This window comes from Filicampus tigris, chromosome 8 (genome assembly GCF_054856515.1).
Source record: "Filicampus tigris isolate MCC_2025a chromosome 8, RoL_Ftig_1.0, whole genome shotgun sequence".
Lineage (NCBI taxonomy): Eukaryota > Metazoa > Chordata > Actinopteri > Syngnathiformes > Syngnathidae > Filicampus > Filicampus tigris.
The window spans coordinates 8,332,365-8,353,206 of record NC_141224.1 but is presented as its reverse complement, the minus strand read 5'-3'; the positions used below and the strand labels follow the sequence as shown (position 1 = coordinate 8,353,206).

The following is a 20,842-nucleotide window of genomic DNA, read 5'->3' as shown; positions in this document are numbered from 1 at the left end:
TTGTGACTTCCTCCCCTTTCAGTGGAGCGCCGCTCACTGTCTGTTAGGCCAAACAAATCATTAGTAACAAGCGTGGATTCTCTCGCTGCTCGCTCCTCGCCTAAACGCCAATCACAGCAAGACTACCGACTCTTCGCATCCTCTCTTTTTTTTTTCCCCCCCAGAGGGTAAAAATTAATTCCTCCTCCTCCTCTTCTTCTTCTTCTTTTTCTTCTTCTTCTTTTTCTTCCTCCTCCTCCTCTCTTCGCTCGACGCCAAGGTGCCGCTCGTTCACTCGCCTCTGGAAAGGAGGCGAATGAGAACCTCTCCCGAGGGGATCCAGCTTATATAGCATTTCATCCGCATTTCTTAAATCCTCTGATAAAACGTGAATGGCGTTCTGCGGGGAAACTTGCGGAGTAAAAAGAGAGATTATTTCCCGGAGATACTAATATTAGTCTTTTGGCACTGCGTCGCGGTAGGGAGGGAGGCGGCTATTGACGCCGCCGTTTAAGCTAGCTGCGCTCTTTTGTGGTGGCGGGATAAAAGCGGGGCTTGTTGTTTTATTTACATACCTGTGAGAAGCGGCAGGCATTCATGGAGATGACTTATCGGGCCGCGGCAGAACCTCCCCTCTCCCCACGGCATCGATGATGAGGAGGAGGCAAGAAGGAGAAGGAAGGAGAACTTAAGTCGCTCCTGTTGGCACGCTACAGTGCAACTCCACTTCCTACACAAGTTTGCCATTGTTGCATGTGCTTGGATCTTCATCATAAGACAACTAACAAATGATATGCAGTGAACACCCGTTTGTCGCCGAGGATACGTTGCAGACTCAGGTGAAAATCAGCGATGCTCAGAGGCCTTTTTTTAAAAACTTTTTTTAACATATAATTTTACCCCTCTTACACACCTTACACACATTCTAACTTATTAACATGCTTTTTAAAATATTGCTTGGTGCCTGTTCTCACTCTGACGCCGTCATAAATGAGACTAACATATAACGTCACTTTGAGGAAACAAAAAGACACACTCGCGCAGTTCCCCAAATAAGAGGCAAAGCCAGCTTGCTTCAAGCTGTTTGTCACTCCCAGTTGAAGTCTGCTAAAAAAGGGACAATGGGCAAACACTCAATGCCAATATATAATACGAAACACCATATATGGGCTAACGGAAACCGGGGTTATTCGACGGTAATAAACCTTCAAAACAACTGCTACTTTAACACACATGGAGCAGCAACACATAAAAACATATCACAAATATACGGATATTATGAAATACTTTGATTTTTTCAGCATTATCGCTACTAATGTTGCTGTTAAATAAAAAACATAAATAGTCACATTTATCACAACTATGTTCTGCTCAGAAATAAAAACATGTCATCCATCCATCCGTTATCCGAACTGCTTATCCTCATGAGAGTCGAGAGACATTTTAATTCAATGTGTGACAATTGTTATTATATATGTATTTATTACTATTAAGTGTGAATATCAAAACTACTCAATAATGGTTGGGAGTAGAGCAGTCCTGCTGTTATGATGTTAATGTTCCCTTTTAATAAGACGTTTGGGCCTCCTTCAATGTGAAACGTCGGGCCTGAACTCTGCTTTAATCCACGATTACCAGTGTCCCAATTAAACCTAATCTACGATTACAAAATAAAATATATCTTTCCCCTCGCTCAACTGAGATTATTCAAATCCCCGCTGGTGTAATCGCAGCCGAGAGTAATCTGGACCCTCCACGTTCGCCATTCATCCGCCAGCGTGTAAACAAACAGAGTGGCGGGAGATGCCGTAAAACTTCGCAGCCGATTTCCTATCATTAAAATATTAATGGGAGATTAAGCGTCTTAATGTCATCAAATACAATAGTTCCTCCGCGCCTTTCTTTGAGCGGGAACCATGTCGGGAATGGTGGATAGGAGCGTAATCCCCCATCAACGCACTTTGCCGCCACCTTCTCGCTAAAATGTGTGACTAATGGCCACAAAGCTGCGGCTTTGGGAGCAACGCCGCAAAGCACCATTGCGCTCAAACGCACCTCCGGGTCGTCATCCCGTTAACCCGACTTGCCGTAATGGCATTAAGAGAGGAGGAGCACATTTGGGATTTAAGGACGGCTTGAACTGGATGATAAGGTGAAGCTTCCGGAATGTTGACCAGCATCAAGATGGCAAGTGAATATCACTTGTAAGATGTTTTTTTGTTTTTTTTTATAAGACTGTTTGGTAAAATTTCAGAGCTCACCCCCTTTAAATGCACATTTTGTTTTAGGTATTTAAGGCATTTATTAGGGGAAATCTAATCTAAAATGCAAAATTTAAGACCTCTTGAGTAAATCTCATTGTAAGGACAATCTAGGCTTTCACTTCTATTACACGCATAATGTTAAAGGATATTTATTTAGATTTTATTGAAGGCCACTTCATAAAATTCAATACCTTTCCTCCATTAAATGAGTAATTTTTAAAGTTATTTAAGGCCTTCATTTTTTGAAAATAATTGAATTTAATCTCTTTTTTAAGGCAATTTAATAGTTTAAGACCTCTTCCACATTAAATGTGCCTTTCTTAAGGATAATAAAAGGCTGTAGTTTTGGAAAAATTAAGTTTAACACTTTTGAGGCGACTAAAATTAATACCCTTCCTCTAACTTTTTTTTAGCACAAATAAGGCCTTCACCTCCGTTGATTGTGTCATTTATAATTTAGTACTTCATATGCATTAAGTGCAATTTGTAAGGATAATTAATGCCTTCATTTTGGAAAAGCACATGTAAGACTTTTTAAAGCCATTTGGAAAATTTAGTAGCTCTACTTTAGAAAATCCTGAACTTTTTAAGGCTCAGAAAAAAAGTGTGTGAGGTTGTGTATGTGTGTGTGTTTTAAGTATGATTATTGTCTTTATTTTCAAAGAACATTTTGAGACTTAATCAGAATGAAAAACCCCTCACTAAAAGACATTGTAGAGGAAAGATAAGGCCTTCAATAGGAGAAAAATATGATTTAGGACAAAGTCTTTTTTTAAAGCCACTGGTTCACAATACCTCTCTTCCATTATGCATGTCATTTAAAGGTCAATGAAGGCCTTACATTTGGACCATTACATTTAAAAACTTTAAATACTTTTTTGAAAAGTAACATCTTAAAACTCCAATAAATACTGCATGTATTTTTTTCAAAAGATATTTACGGTCTTAATTTTGGAAAAATACTTTTTGATACCTATTCTAAAGGCCAGTTTGGAAAATGTAAGAACCCTCCTCCAATAAATGTGTCATTATTGGAGCAGGGTCATTGTCATGTCTGTCGTGTCATTAAAAAGAAAGATACTTTTTAAAACCTGTTATTAAAGATCACCTGACCACATATTAGCCATTTCCAAAATGTAACATTTGAAGGATTTTTAAGGCCTTCATTGTGTGTGTGTGTAAAATTAAAGCCCTCTCCTCCAATAAACAACTGGCCACCCAGAAGACTGCAGGTGACAGTGGCCATCTTCATTCGTGTGTCGTGATTATAGCTATTACTGGATTACACCCAACAAGGTCGGGTTCTTTCACCCCAATTTGTCATCGTCCGAGCCAGATGTGCTCCTCTTCCTCTATTCTGTCCTTTATTTTTTTCTCGCATTGCCAGGAAGTTGAAAGTTTGATCGGTAAAGCAAAGCACTGATTGTTTTTTTTGTTTTGTTTTTTTTTCCAGGCAGGTGAGATTTTGTGGATCCAAAGCAATTTGCGCTGTTGTTTTTGTTAAATACACTTTGGGAAATGAGGTGAATGAAACCTATAAAATGAAGTTTGCTTCCAGCTGAATCGTTAATTTGCTGCACCCCAACGCAAAAAAAAAAAAAAAAAAAAAAGAGCCATCCTCCCCCTCCCAATAATGACAGTGTTTCGCCGTTGTTTGATCAGCCTTTGCAAATTTGAATGGCAAATTTGTTGTGCAGGTGTTACTCATGGAATAATTGCAGCGCATAATGCGGGGAAGGTGCTCACTGCTTAATGCGCTTTTTAAGCGCCAAAGCAGCTCCAGCCGTTTGAGTTGAGTTGAGTCAAGTTTAGTCTGACGGCAAGTTGACACCAGGCAAACATTTGGGTGGAACCATTACAACTTAAAATGTTTATTTACTATATGTCTACAGGTATGGCAAAAAAACACAGCACAAATTAATGGTGGCCATGTGAAATATTGACACTTTGAGCTAATTTGCACATTTTCACTGAAGGGTGTACTCACTTTTGTTAAAAGCAGCTTAGACATTAATGCAAGCTGTCCTTTGACTTTTTAGTGCAAGAAAATGTCATTTCTTCAGTGTTGTCCCATGGAAAAAATAAGAACATATTTAGCTAACTAACTAACCTACTATGTATCTAACCATCATGCCACCAACCACCCAAAAATCTCAAATGAAAAAAATAGCCACCAAACAACAAATATCATTATCTCCTTGTTAGGATAGTGGTTATATTTCCCACCGGATGGAGAGAATCTGTCCATCTGTCAACTAAGCAGTTAACTTAACAACTAACAGACTAAGCAACAAAAAAATAATTAACTATCCAACTAACACACACACTAAAGAAGATCACCAACCAAACAGTCAAGAAGCTATCCAAGAAACTAAACTAACCAGTCAATCATCCAGCCAACCAAAATATCTAACAAACACTTTAACTAACTACGATTATTAACAACTACTAACTAATCAACTGACACACTAACGCAGATCAAAGCAATACCTCTCATTTCCTAATATGGTGGCGGTAATGATTATTTTTTGGACCATTTTTTTCCGGAGCATGTTACTTCCTGGGTTGCAGTTCTCTCTAATTGGCTGCTTTTTGTTTTCCTCTGCCCACATTTAAAGCAGTCATCAGTCAATCAGTGTTGTTTCATTTTTCCTTTTTTTTCACGCGCACAAGACTCAACTTTCTTTGCGGGCCCGTGAGGAGCCACATATTTGTTCACGGACTGGATCCGCATGTAAACACACGCGCACACACCCCCACGCAAACGCGCACACACACAATAAAGACAATGGCTATTAGCGTGCGCACCTGTGCTCCCGCCTGCGCTGTGCAGCTAATATCTTCTAAATCTCCACATAAGGTGCGCCTTCCACGGGGCTTACAGCACCATTTGCTCTAATAAATTCTTTTGGCAGCACGGTGTGCAAGCTGCTTCTGCGAGAGCCCCGCGAGGAGCCCTGCAGGACGGGAGGGGGCGGCGGTGGCGGCGGCGCTGGAATATGAGGATAAATAGTGGGTGTGTAAGGGGGGGAGGGGGAATCCACCCGGACCCTCAGCCTCCTCATCAACCTTCTTCCAACTGGAAACATTGTGCAATTCTTTACCATCATTTAGCTTGCGGACTATGCATATAGGATATCCGACAGACTAACAAACCCAGCCAGTTCACTAAATAAATTATAACCAAAAATGTGATAGTAACACCACACAAACAGTTGACAATAACAACAGTACCATATCAATAGTATCAAGATACCAATTCCAACTGTATCACGATACCTTAAGAGTGTCACGATAGCAAGAGCATCACCCTGTCAGCAGTACAGCAATAGCAATAGTATCAGCTAAAATAGTAAAGACCGATTAAAAACATAAATTTTGACCATTATGTTTGCCTTTTTAATTAGATTTTTTTTTTTCCCAGTTTCCAGGAAGGAGCGATGGCTCGAACACTCCAAATGTGTGTACGGAGGGCCTCTATCTCCAAAGTACATCACGAAGATGATCCGCCGACGAGAGGCTCATTAAGAGAGTCAGGAAGGAGAGTTGAGAAGAGGGGAGGCGGAGAAGGGGGTACCGAAAGGGGGGCGCAGAAGGGGGTACTGAAAGGGGGCTTAAGTGTTGCCTAATAGAGGCGCTCCAAGGTATTTATTTCTTATTGTTTCTCTGGAAAGTCATTATAGAGCACCAGAGCGCCGCCTTCTTTTTGATTCCCGGCAAAGTGCACCAGAGAGATCGCAAGGGGTGTGTGTGTGCGTGCGAGTGTTTTGATTCCACCAGCCCCACTCATCACGCCTACTCCACTTTGAGGGGACAGGCCCATGGCTTTGAGGCATCTTCACACTAAGAGACAGCTCCTTGCTTTGCAATGAGCTGACAGTTGTGAGATTACACAAATCATCATAGCATATTGGCGGCGCCAACCACACCAAGTGTTTCATGGTACCAACAATATCATGATAACCTATAAACAGCAATGACCCCAACGGTATCACAATACCATATCGACACCAAAGGATATCCACACTATCGTGATACTGACTGTATCCCAACATCACCAGTGTCATGATGTCAGCAGTTTCACAATAACATGAGCGAAGCCCCCAAAACAGTATTATGATAGCAACATCATTTTACAAACGCTATCGCGATCCCGTGTTAGCAGCAACCACAACACTACCCCGATCCCAAAAGTGTCTCGATACCAAATGTATCATAATACCAACTGCAGTATGTCACAATTCTGACAGTGTCACAATACCATCAGTATCGCTGTACCAAGACTGACAATATAGTATCAAAATAACCTGGTCAACAATGTTACCATACCAACACTACCACAACACTGCTTGTGTCACCATACCAACAGGGGTGCGATAAGAGCATCACAATACCAACTATGTCACACTTCTGACCGATTCACAACAATTATGTCACCATACCAGCTTTGTAATGACAACAGCAGTATCGCGATGCCAGCGGTAAATGATCACGACAACATCGACGCCAACATTGCCAACTGTTTCACAATAGAAACAGTATCACAATAACAGCGTTACAACTCCGACAATGGTACGATACCGACAATCACTTTACCCAGAGTGTCAAAATACCATTACCTCCACCTCAAAAGGGCAAGATTACAACAATGTCGTGATACCAACTGTGTTTCAATTCTGACAGGACAGTGTGTCACAATAGAGACAGTATCACCCAAACCAAGTGGGTTCACGAATCATGACAGCAACATTAGCCATGACAATTAATATCGTGGTACTTTTATTTCGTCTTGAAGCAGTTTGCTTCTTGCTCCTTTTTTCTCAGTCTCGGTAAAACAAGATTCTTTTTGTAACATTTAAGCATCTTTATACAAAAAGAAATAAAAACACATCAACCTCCCCCCAACAATTGGTGGCCATTTTGTCTAAGTGGTCGTCAATGGCAGCAGCTGGCAATCGCTTTTGGGGGGTTAAACGGTTTAATAGTAATTATGGTCGAGCAACGCGGCGGCATTACAAGTAAACTTTTTACGGGCACTCAAATTGTCTTCACAATCGTTTAATTGTGCGGCGGCGCGCCCACGCAGTGGGGCAAAGACGACATGAATACGATTAAAAGACACCTGCGCACCTCTGCGCTCACGTTTCAATGTGCCACTTTGTTCAATTCCCTTCCACCAGTGCGCTAAAAGCTAGCTAGCGGCACAATGCGGCCCACTCACAAAGAATAAATAAGTTGACATTACAAAAAGTTTTCTTCAGTCTTAATCAACAAGCGACGCTCTTGATTGTGGAGCCGCCATTAAGCGCTATGACCTTTCACGGCGGCGAACGATCAGAAAGGTATGCTGGAGGAGGAGGAGGAAGGGGAGGAGGAAGAGGAGGGTAAACACTCAGCATTAGCAAAGCATGATGGGAGCCAGACGGCTGACTCCCTTTTATGGAGATGAGCATAACATGCTCAACACAGGTGACACCAGACTAACATGGAAACAATACATGAGATTCTTGTTTGTCAAACAAGTGGCTTCTATGTACCGGTTAAAGTGGGAGCTTGAGGTTTTCGGCCTGACTTCATGACGCGCAGGAGAGCGATTTTCAAATACAGCCATTCATAATTGCATACAATTTTGAAAGCGCATAGTTGTGATCAATAGCCAAAGAGAACACATATACACCTTAGAGAGAATAGCAGCATAAGCAACTCCCGGTTAGCACTGTAAACAAGCCAACGTTAGCTAGCCATGGCTGCTAAGTCATGATTTGTAATAGAGTGTTAATATAACACTATGGACAATTTACAATCAATCAAAAGTAAAAAAAAAAAAAAAAAAAAGCGATAAACAACAATGTTGCTAATTCTTTGTTGGTGGAAACCGGGGTGTTCTTTCTCTGGCACGTTTTATTTTATTTTTCTTAAAAAGAAATTGTTCACCTTTACTGTAAGTGTGACATCACAATTTATAGTCAGCCACTATTTGTTTTTGGGGGGGGCGGGGGGCGGAGTTGCGGAATTTTACTAATAGTATCACGGTAATTATCATCAAAACAATTTATGAAAATCTATGTTTCTATTCATGGTTGAATTTTATATTATATTATATATATATATATATATATATATATATATATATATATATATATATATATATATATATATATATCAACTTTAAAATTATACAAAATAAGGAACTAACATGTACATTATAAGACAAATATTAATTTTACAGTATTTATTGCTAAAAATTGAAAACCATACACCAATTCTATGTATAAGATAACTGTATAATTTCGCAATGAATTTGAGGATACAGCGACACACCTCATTTAAATTAGCACAAAGGATAGTAAATGTTACTTGTTTAAATGTTTTTCAGATTAGTCATTCCCGCCTTGAAGTGTTATGACCATTGATCATGTGATCAAATACACAAATGACATTCATCCATCTGATACAATTAAAATTATGGCACACATCTTGTTAGCTTACGTACGGTCTTGTCCACGCATGTGTGTGAGGTCCATATTTGTGTGTATAAGCGTGTGGGGGTGTGTTTGTGCGTGCGTGTACAGTATGTTGGCAAGTACACACACAAACACTCACTTGAGCAAAGCCAACCACCCTCTCTGATGGCTTGGGGCCCGCTGCAGTCTCCCACGGGGGTCATCGAGTGTGCGCCAGGATTCCTCCACGTGCGTGTGTGCGCACGTGTGTGTGTGTACGTGCGTGCATAAAACAAAAGAGATGCTCTTGCCAGTAGTTGCGTTAAACACTGCAGCAGCAGCCCAAACCCACCTGGAACCAACGTCGGACGTTGTTCGACGAGACGAACCCTTGGGAGCCTGGAAAGTGGATGAAGGGGGGCAAGTTTTAAAGGGACACATGATGGAAAAGTGGCTTTTTTTTAAAAAAAAGTACTCGGGAATTAAAAAAATAAAATCTTTTTAATCGATATAATGTGCGCACGAAAACATTTCTCGCCACAAAAAAGGCAAATCATGCAGACAAAATTTGCCAACAAAATTCGAATCAATTTAAATAACTTTGAACAAAAAAGATAAAACATGCACACGAAATACCAATTTGTTGCCACGAAATATGTAAATCATGTACGCTACATGCTAACATGCAAAACATATGCACATATACTAAATTATGGCCATTAAAAAGTTGTAAGATGCACATAAAATATCAGTTTGTAACTATGAAATAAGTAAAATATGGGCAGGAAATACTAATTTGCTACCATAAAATATATAAAACCTGCACAAAGTAATAACTGGTAAGCACGAAATGCCTACTGTATAATTTGCACACGAAATACTAATTTGTGGCCACAAAATAGCTGAAGCGTGCGCACAAAATACTTCGTGGCCATCAAATGTGTCAAACTTGTCAAATATGTTTTATCCTTGGTAGATATTGAGTGTCAGAGAACTTACATGTCGACACTTCGGAACGCTAGAAAAAAATCTCAAGTCTCAGAGTCTGAAACTTTCCCAAATCTCCCAAAACACCACCAAGTAGCTTCATTTGCTGCTGGTCACTATTTTGAAAAATAGTCGCGAGTTGGGTCGGAAAATAAATTTTCAGGCAAAATTTGGCAACACTAACACGCCCTGGCTCCGCCGTGGTCGTCACTGTGACAGAAGACTGCCCCCTCCAAGACGGAGCGATATCAAGCAGCGTGTATCTCTTCATTTATTTTGAATTTCAGAGAGCTTTTATAAAGACACCTGGGAATGGTTTAAACTGTTTATAAAAGGATAATATTCCCGCTTTAAAGTAAACGTTAGGAAACACTTGCACACAAGACGACCGTTTAGCTTCCTGTAAATACCTGAGCACCCCCACCCCCCACCCTTTCTGTCCCCCCCCTCCCTCCCCCATCTCCCTTTAAAAATCAGCAAATCCATTTTGCTCAACAGCTGCACCTCTGTAGTGCGCAGATAACGAGCCGGGCCAGGCCCGACGCGGCAGCAGATAGGCCCAAATCTGGCCCCCTTTTTTGCTGAAATGCTAATGACGACGGAAAGGAAGCACTTGGCGGGCCAAAAAAAAAAAAAACAACAACAAAAAAGGATGGACGAGAAAAAGAGAGACAGAGAGAGAGGGGAGCTCTTGTAGATCTGTCACTTTCTCTGTTGACAGATATGTGCTTGTAAGTGTGCTCAACACTTGTTCCTGGTGTCTTATCTGGCGCCGTGCAGAATGCTGACCTACATTGCATCAAGCACAATGACGCCACGCACAAACATGCTCTTCTTCTTCTTCCTCTACCTCTTCTTCTTCTCCTCTCTTGTTTGTACCCCCCCCCCACCCCCATCCCCACCTCCCCCCAGCCGGCTCCCGCCATCACCTTAAAAAACAGATGGATTGAGAAGGAAATGCCGGCAAAGCCCGCCAACAGAAGGTATTCTTCCTCAAATAAAAGCTCAAGGCTTAAATTAAAAAAAAACATTTCAGCATCCTTCCTGATGTTTTATTGCGGTAGCAGGCGGGTGAGTAAATACGGGAAATATGGCCTGAGCTGAGTGGGGGGAAAAAAACGTGGCGGTAAACTGACATAATTGAAAAAGGCGGCATTTCTCAGCTGGGACGACGCTAGCGTGTAAGGGAATGAATGCCGTTATCCAGGGACAGAGGGGTAGACTGTTTTTCATGCAGCATTTTTTCCGCTTTTTCACCATTTCACTAAGAGGTGAAACAAAAATGATTTGAATCGAAAAATGGATTTTGATTGAAAAGATGTGAATGCATTGAATCGAACCGCATCGTCCCACTTTAAAATAAAAAGAAACTAATTGAAACTCATCAAACTGAGCTGTACCATATTGAATCGAATCGTAATCCCAATGAATTGAACCGCACCAAATTGTTCCACTTTAAAATCCAACCGTCCTTGAATCGCATCGCACCCTATGTATCGAGGTACGTATCGAATCATCTTTTATTGGAGAGATGCGCACCACTTAATTGACGTCCTTCTCGGAGGGGTACGGTGAACCCCAGCAATATTGCGGTCCTCTATTCACGTCCCCGTTATATCATAGATTATTAAACGATGGCTACTTTTAATGGGTTTTTAGGGATTCGGGTTCCGATAACATTTTTTGCACCCGAGTCAGAGTCAATGCATCAAGAAGAAAAAAAGAGTGCATCCAAAGTGTATCTTGTCTTTTTTCAATTAGAATAAAAGTATTCCTTTTCAAACAAAGGCAACACATAAAATCAATGGTAAAATTATATCAATGGTACAATTATATAAATATATATGTATCACTAATTCTATTTAGTGCAGTAGCAAAATAAAGATCCTTAATGGTCAGTGAATCAATTTCACACAGTGCAACATTGTAGAAGGAAAATTGGAGCACTCAACTTCACTTCTAAAGGTTAGCTTCTCATTCAGTCACAAATAAAGTCCTTTTTCAGGGTGCTGCATAATATAGACCAACTACTATTGAAATGAACAACGGAAATGTCAGTTCCACACAAAACGCTCAATTTACAAACATTTTCAAATCAAGACATCTAAACTGCAGACATCCATCATCCTGTTCCCGAGGCTAAGGCTTGACCGATATGGATTTTTTTTTGAGGCCAATGAAAATTCTGATATTTGAGTAGAATTCCGATAATTGAGTAATCGGCTGATTAATTTAAAAACAGCTAATGAATAAATTAACTTTTTGAGGTCCTACAACAATAAATATATGAATTATAGGCAGAGCATTTGGGGTGTGTTGTCATTATCGTTGTCTCATTTCTAATGTGTGAATACTTAAAACACCCCCCCCACACACACACACAACTGCCGATTTTAAAAGTTAAAGTTCAAATTCGAGTTCGTGGTGATTCTGAGAGTTGTGTTTGTTGAAGCAAGAAGCCTTTTGCAGTTTTCCATAAAACCAACAAAACCTACTCAGTTTCGGCCCAAGTAATCGAGTGCAAAGTGAATGTCGCAGTTTGCTACTTACAAGTTTACTACTCACTAAATGAAAGCAAGCCAGTTATTACTGTATATCCGTAAGCGACCATTATTTCCCATCACATGACGCTCCGGTCCGCGATAATTGCAGGATCTCTCCTCCACATGCTAATTGCAGGTTGACTTAATTGTGTTTTGATAAATGGGAGAACATATAGCTGCTGCTGCCGAGATCGTTTTTGTCAGACGGATGCTTCGCCACGGACGCCCTTTGGGATGTGACCCCACTTTGCGCTGACTGGCAGCCGTCTGCGTTTCCAGGCAGCAGCAGCGACAACAAGCCTCTTCCACGCAACGTCTTCTTCTCCTAACTCTGCTCGTCTAATGGCAGTGAAGAAGACACTTCTAGAAAACCAAATGGGTGCTTTGATTACCTTTGTTTGTTTAAGGCAACGATTAACAAAGACATACACGGAACCAATGACCTGTGAGTTGTTGCATGCAGTTTCTCACATAGGATATCGGGGGCTGAGGGGGATGCCAGGGTTAAAATAATTTTGGATTTTTCATTATAGTTGGCTTTTGTTCGATTTGACTTTTGTTTTTTATATTTAAGTACGTTTTTAAGAACGATTTGTTTAGTTTTTAGTTGTTTGAAAATGCTTTGTTTAGTTTTAGTTCTTAATTTAAGGAGTGTTTGTGAAGTGCAAGATAAAAAAAAAAAAAAATGTCACAACAAGTGAATAAAATCAAATCCAAAGATGTTTTTCTTCATTCACTTTGGTGAATTTAGCCTTGGCCAGGAAGAGTTGATGTCATCAGGTGGTCTCCAACCATTAATGGGAGTTTCAACCCTGATCCGCAACACCCTCCCGATGGTGAGTCTGCAGTGGTGGCCAAATCACTGCCCATCAACTCCTCCTGGCTTCCTGCTAAATCTAGCGTGAATCATTGTAGTTGCTCTTGTGGATTAAATGAGCATTTTCCACCTTTATGGGCCTTTTAAAATGGCATTTGAGAGCTGGTGCGGCCATCTTTGTTGTGCCGTTGAAAGCGCTGTGCAGGCGGCTCCAAAAGTTTCATCAAGACCAGGAATTCCTAAACCGTGGCATCGCGATGTTGAAGGGAGGAGCGTTGCCCAAAAACGTTTGGGAAGGCCTCGGCGCTCGCACAGATGACTCACAGTGCATAAAACGAGGAGTGGCTTCTACACAATGAGCCTTAATGCTGCACGGAAAGGTCCGGAGAAAGCAGGCGAAGGAGACAGCGTAAACAGTTTGTCTGCGCCACGGGCTCGGCGTCGCCTCATTAATCGCTGATTGGCATCGACGAGGAGTTAAACGCAACGGCGGAGAAGCAAAAAAAAAAAAAAAAAAAAAAACGTCCTCCCTGGCACAGGTGCTCGCTTGACGAATAACTACTTTAATTAGCCTTATTCAATCATTCTCCTTCTTCTTTTGCACCACCACCACTCTGGTATGGTATTATCCTCTTGTTGTCGCCGCCGCTCCACAAACGCCCATCAGAGGTGTTTAGGAGGCGTTCTACCTGCTCGCTACCCTCCTGTCGTTTCACCTCGCAGGTTTGTCAAAGGGAAGAAAAAAAAGACACCACTCGAATGGCTGCCGTCTTGGTCGACACGCTCGAGGTGGAGGAGGCGCGCCGCCGCCTTTGAAAGGGAAACATCTGTGAGGTGATAGGAGGGAAAAGTGGGCGTCGTTGCACCTGCTTTGAGGCTCCACAATGTCTTATTATTAGGGTCTGAGAAGGATGACACAGGAAGACGGCAGACTTTGAAGTGGCCAATTGAAGGGGTCCTCGAAAAGACAAACTAGTCCTAGAGCTAGTTTACAGCCAGGCAACATGAAATTTGTCAGGCATGTCTATGATGAGCAGTGATGCCGGTAACAATACTTGTAGGGACTTTAACTAGTTATCCAATATGTCAGTGTATTTTACATAGTGGTGTGATTAAAATGACTGCCGAATGTCGACCGTTCTTTAGGGAAGACAACAGCAAACAACTGCCACTAGGCTGCACAAGTGAGTAATATGAGGCGCAAGTCATTGATCATCACAACCAATTTCAGCCACGGTCTTGTGCATGCATGGTTTGCACATTTGTTCTCTGAAATAATGGTGGTAAAACAAACATTTCACAACTGCACATTATGGAACATAAAAGTAACTTTAAATATAAATTAAAAAAAGCCCTGCTCTAGAACCGATACTTAAAAGCACACATGAAGTCTGCCATTTTTATTGTTTTTATAAAGACATGTTGGCCTTTTCCAAGGGACCTTTAAAGACAACCTTGTCCAACTAACCAAGTTTGAAGTGACGAAAAACCATAAAAATCATCTGAATAGTTCCACTGCCAAGAGGAGTATCATCTGCTTTGATTTCAGACTGATTGTGATGGAGTTGGGGAAAGTTCATGATCCACTTGTTTATTTTTCAGTCAAGTCAACTTCCTTTGGGTAAAAAAAAGAAAAAGAAAAAAAATCCCATTTCAGATTCGCTGTCATCTGATTTTGATTTTGCACATGCATAATGATATCGGTTGATTGGAATTCAAATTTTAAAAAATGCAGTTTAGTCATGTGGGGACATAATTTGTAGCAGGCACGGATGGGAACAGCTGCCCAAAAAATGTGATTTCATTTATTATGCCGACAAAAGTATTGGGACGCGGATTTTAATCAATGGCTCAATCATTCCAAAGACGGACGAGAGACTCCATCCATCCATCCAGTCCCAGGTAACTTTGGCTGAGAGAAGCAATGTCTGCCAACTCCCTGGACTGGTCGCCAGCCAATCTCATGCCTCACGTAGACAACCAACCATTCACATTCGGATAACTTCATTTAACAATTTAATGTCCTAACCTTTTACACTGGGGGCCACACAAAAAAAAAATGGACAGGAGAAGGGGGCCCATTTCACATTAAGAAGTGAAAAACAATTCGATATGCTGTAGACTACAACCTGTAGATCAGTGCTGCTAAACAACAGATTTGTTTCTAAATACATGATGGTGCGCATGTTTGAAGATGATTGCTCAAAGCATGTGCAAAGACTGAGAACTAGGGAGTACGATTTTTTTTTTCAGTGAGGCCAGAACAGTGCCTAGTGACACAGTCAGTCATGTCCCATACTATAAAAGAACTTGAACACCTTTATTTAAATCAGCGGTTTTTTGAATTGGGGAATGCTGTTAAACAGCTAGCTACGATGACTACAGCTTGAAAATGAATCTTCCCTTCCGATAGTCCGCTGGCGTGACCGCTTTAGAGTGCCTCGTTGTAGGCCATGGGTGTGCGCATGTCACAGAGAATTGTCGGAGGAGCAAGGACGGGAAAAAAAAAAAGGTCAAAAGCTAGCCGGGATTTAGGTTGGGATGGCGGCTTCGGAGTAATGTGATCCCTGGTAACGTAAAAAGTAATCAAATAAAATAAAAAATAACGTGACAGTCATTGGGAGAACATGCAAATTCCAGATTCCAAAGCAGAACATGTAATGTATGTCTGTCTTTTTTTATGCACTTAAATGACACTCCTTTTTTTTTATTTTTTCTTATTTTATTTTTATTTATTTTTTTCTTATATGTTCGAAACAAAGCGAAGGAACCTCAGAAATGTGAGGTAGCCATGCCAACCACTAACCCACGGTCTCCCCTTCATCTTAATTGTTCATTTTAGCGGGACATTTTGCATACAGCTGTTATATCCCTTTTCTTTCACTTCATCAAGGTGTCACAATACTTTTGTCCAAATCATGTATTTTTCAACAGTTGATGGCTCTCTTGGCATTAAAACGGAAATAAAGCCTGTCGTTTCCCCCCGGGGAGCTCACAGCACAACAACGCTGCAGGATTTGAGTGGATTGACACAAAACAAACGAGGTGATTTCTTTGGATGGAGGGAGGGGAGATGGAGGGGGGGGGTGCGCTCCCCGACAAGTGGGGCTCCCCCGGGAGCACAAATAGAGATGTTAGCACTCCAAAGAGAGAAGCAGGCAGTGTCACCGCTTTCATGTTAGCGAGGGACAGAAAGATTCATCGACTACTACTGTCATCCGTCATGACAACACAAAAAGTCGGTGTGCCATTTAGTTCTATTGGAAATATTGAAAGCATCTTTATGGGTATCTAGCTCGTGTGAATATGAAGGTATGAAGTTGAAACGCAAAAGCAGATCATTTTTTGTGACAGAAAAAAAATAAAAATCATGCTGACAGGCTTGAATCAATCCATACATTGTATTAATCAGCCAGCAATACGTTTCGCAGTGGTTAACTTTCTTTATCTCCAAAATGAACATTATTAGTTAGCTTTATTGTTCATGCGTGTATCAAGTCATGGATGCTTCACTTTGTGTTCCGGTCTGATAACACACACGCTCTATCAACCCGTTTGATGTGGTCTGGACCCTCTCGGACCCCAGACCTTCGCGCTCGAATCTCCACGGCTTCCCCAGCAAGACTCGGTGCCATTTTGCGGAAATGCGGTCGATTCACTTCTTCACTTCAATTGCAGCCAACAACAACCGAGGCAGGCAGATCGTCATGTTCTCATTCTGTTATGTTTAAACATCATTTAGAATCTATTGTTTATGGCCCATTGTGCAAATGGAGAGAGAGAACCCCCCAAAATAATTTGTTTTCCAACTAAGCACATGATGAACTATGATTGGAGCCAAAAAAAAAACAAAACAAAAAAAAACAACCGTAAAATGTTCCAACGGTGTGACGCCTGACTGCTCCTGTTGTTGGACACAACCCACGAAAACATATTTGAAAACAAAGATGAGAAGCTTTTACACTTCCACACTATCTTTAGTCCAAACCATCAGCACTTAACTCATTCACTGCCATTGACGAATTTATTTGTCTTTTCACAGTACAGCCATTCAATACCAGGATTTTTATTTATTTTTTTCAAATGTTAGGGTAAAAGAGGGTCTGAAAATGTCTGACAGTGAATGAGTTTTAAAGCGGAAGTCAACCCCAACATTTTCTTTGCCATAAAACGTTCTGAACAGAGTGGTATTCTTCTGTTTTTTAACTCCTTCACTGCCATTGACGAATTATCTTTTCACAGTCCCGCCATTCAATCCCAGGAATTATTTATGTTTTTTTCAAATTTTTTCAAACGTTAGGGTAAAAGAGGGTCTGAAAATGTCCGGCCGTGAATGAGTTAGTCTGGCCCAAACAATCATTTGCATTGACGTAATTTAGCCAGTATTATTGAAATGATTTCAAATGTATTAATTCATTTTTCAGTTCATGCATATCATGAAATAATTGGTTATTATTACATTTGAGTTTCAGGCTTGAGTTGGGTTTTCAAATGAGGGTTTCAATTTTAATTTCGGCTTTAAATGAGGGTTTCAAGCTTGGGTTAGGATTTCAAATTATTCTTTCAAATTGATGTTTTGAAGCTTGAATTGGGCTTTGGAGTCGGGGTTTATTCGTTGTGATTGGGCTAGCATCATGCTGGCTGAAAAGTGTAAGCTTTTGTATCCTCTTCCCCTGATGGCGCAGTGGTGAGCCACGGCGTGTGCGTCGGTCTATTAGTTTAGTAATTGCTGGCCGATTAGCAGACGCGGCGCTTGGCAGGGCCCGGAGGCCCGCACGCTCCCTGGAAGGAGAAGCACCTCCTGGAGGATCCTGATACAATACAGCCTCCTGGCCACCATACATCCTGCTCGTGCTCCCCTCGTGGGTCGCCGCCTCCATCAATCCTCCGCCGCCTGTCTGGACGCCCACCAGCTGGCTTCATTACGGCCTCCTTCTCATCTTCCTCCTCGCCTTCCTCTTCTTCCTCCTCTGTCTTCTGCCACATTTTCCCGCTGTTTTATCTCCGGCGATGGTCCAACCTTCAGACCTTCATGCGGGCTTTTCTTGCCAGGCAAGCGGCGGCTAATGAAAGAAGCCAAGTGGCCATCGCGGCGATTTGTTCCCTCGCGCCTATTTTTAAAGGAGAAGTCAAATTAACAATGTTCTTTACGGTCATAGGTTCTATGCGCCCCCCGCAAATTTAAACACTGTATTCTGATTAATATTGATTTTGTGGAATATGAATTAAGCAGAATCATCACATCACACAAAAATATCACATGACCAACCCAAGAAAACAGGTGAGCCGTCATGGGCGTTACCTGAGCCCTTAGGCACTGGGATGTCATTTTAAATCAACAATAAATGGCCTTACAATGCAAAATGGCCGCCCCTTAAAATGGATCAAATCGGGTGGATTTTGCCGCTTCATTCCTGTTTCGCAAACGCAATATTAATCAGAATGCCACGTTTAGACTTGCGCAGCAGAAGAAAACATTATGGTGATGAAGAAATTCAACATTGAACAACATTTCTTTAATCCAGAATTTGGATTAAAATGATGATCTGATGCGCTAACCCTAATTTGAAACCATAACCTTGGCTCACATCTCTGCTTTGAAACACTAACTGTAGTTTAGAACCCTGACTTTGAAAGCCTAACTCTAGTTAGAAGCCCTAACCCAAGTTGGTGCTTGGAAACTCTCTCTCTATTCTGAATGCATAAACGCTGAAATGCTAACCTGATTTTGAAACTACAACCTCACTTTGAAACCCTAATTTGAGACCCTTAACCTAATTGAAAACCCTAACCCTAATTAGTGTTTCAAACAAGGTCATGATGACCCACAACAAGTGTCACATTTTCCCACTATTAATTTTTAACATTAAAACCTACCAAATGATCATGAGATCATTCTCCAGCACTGTAGTCAAATTGGGCGGCGCCAGAGTGTGTTGATGGCTACTCTGATGGCGTCTTTCATTTTCATTCATCTCTGCATCCCTGCTGGCTCGCACACACCAAACACAAAGTTTTGAACTTGTACAAGCCTCCTGATCACAGAGTTAAATTCTGACGCTAATCAGCAGGCGTCCTCGCTTTGCCTAATCTGTGTAAATCCAGATTAAAGCTGCCATTATGACACCAGTCAAACAGTCTTTTTTTCCCCCCCCCGCAACTGTGTCTGTGTTTGACGGAGCTCTGCGGTTGGACGGCGGACGAGTCACAGCTGACTTAGTCACCCTGCCTTTTCCCGTTTGTCATTATTTGCTTTGGAGGGATGATGGGAACTGGAGAGCAGACCGCAGATGGTCCTGTTGATTGTTTCTTGATAGGACGTCGCTGATAGGCAGATGGCACGAAAGGGGTGGAAGTGGAAGTCTTCTACCAAGTCTTGATGGAGTCTGATATGGAAAAATTTATTCAAGCGCCTTGATATCCATCTCAAGGTCTTTGTTTTAGTAGCCCTACACTCTTTGGCATCAATAGTAAGACAGTCGAGCCTACGAGCTCATTCTGCTAGTAGTAGTCTGCTACAAGCAGAATGAGTGTGTCTTACAAGTCATGTTTTGTACACTAATAGTGCCACTTTTGACTTTAAGCGAGAATATGACATTTCAGGATAAGGGGGAAAAAAAGGTTTCAGGGACTGAATTTGTGCAATTCATTTTTTTATGGCATATGGTAGCAATTAGGCAAAATCTCTAAAATGAGTTTGTCTTTGAAAGACCCCTGGACATGGTCAATATGACCCTAAAATGGCCTACTTCAATTTTGAACTCCTGAACTTGACTTGCCTGTGTAGATTCTTTGTCCTCCAAATCATGGTAATCCGCAATGTTGGAATCGAGACTACTGGACGTTTCTTGTTTATTAAAAACGTTTCTGCTTTAATCCAAAAGGCTTCTTCTGGTCTAAAATTGTATGTGTGATACATGGATAGTAAAACGCAAAGCCGCACCTTCAAGTTCAAGCGCCACTGCATGTATAATAACTTCACAACTGTGTTACATGGATTGGTTGTTGCAACTTCTGCCACCTGCTATTCCAGTTTGACATTATGTGTTAGCATTAAACTGGCAGACTTGTAGGCAGAGTTGTGTGGTTGTTTTAACTCAACGTGTCATTCTCTTTGTTTTATGTTTAGTTTGGCAGTGAACTTCAACTGGTCAGATCACTTCTTTCAAGGCACAACTGCAATTAGTTTGAATCTTTTTATAAACGCAATGCTGTCATTGTGAACGTGCTAGCATGCGCATGTTTATGGGAAAGTGTGTGTGTAATATGTCTGTATGCATTACAGCATTTTTGTGTTTTATTTTTCTGCTTCTTTAGCTTTGACAACACAAAGACGACAAAGAAAAATAAGACGTGCCCGAGACATAGATTTAATATCCTCGTCTGCAACAAAGCAGCGTCTTGATGCAATAATCTCAAATTAAATCATGAATAATGGAAGGGGGAAAGTCATGAAGAGGAATTAATAATTCAATAGATAAATAATTTACAAAATAATCAAATACATAAATAATGACGGCCGCCATAAATAAAGAATCCGATTAAATCTTTCCAGGCAGGCAGCCTGGCGCACGAAACGACGCAAGCAAAAAAAAAAACAAAAACAAAAAAACTAATAAATATACTGTATTTCTATAATATACGCCCGTGAATTGAGTGAGAAATAGTTTCGCGCTGAAGTCGTATGTGTTATTTGACGAGTGTAAATTCGTGTTAGATGGATCGCTGCATGCACACACGCACGTGCGTACGCACACGTACATTACAAATAATTTCCATATGCTGTCACGTGACACGTCATGCCGCTAT

The 20,842-nt window shown here is 41.2% G+C and overlaps 1 protein-coding gene across 4 annotated transcripts in view; it reads right to left on the bottom strand.

Moving 5' to 3' along the window:
- The window catches only part of LOC147143338 (uncharacterized), a 91,296-nt gene that overhangs the window by 22,724 nt on the left and 47,730 nt on the right, over positions 1-20,842 (bottom strand). For all 4 annotated transcript variants that reach the window (XR_015087857.1, XR_015087858.1, XR_015087859.1 and 1 more), the window contains one exon: positions 9,039-9,085. Coding sequence is in view for 1 of the 4 variants with exons in the window: in XM_086038359.1 (XP_085894485.1) it covers positions 9,039-9,085 (47 nt within the window). In the remaining 3 variants the exon portion in view is untranslated. The remainder of the gene's footprint in view (positions 1-9,038; positions 9,086-20,842) is intronic.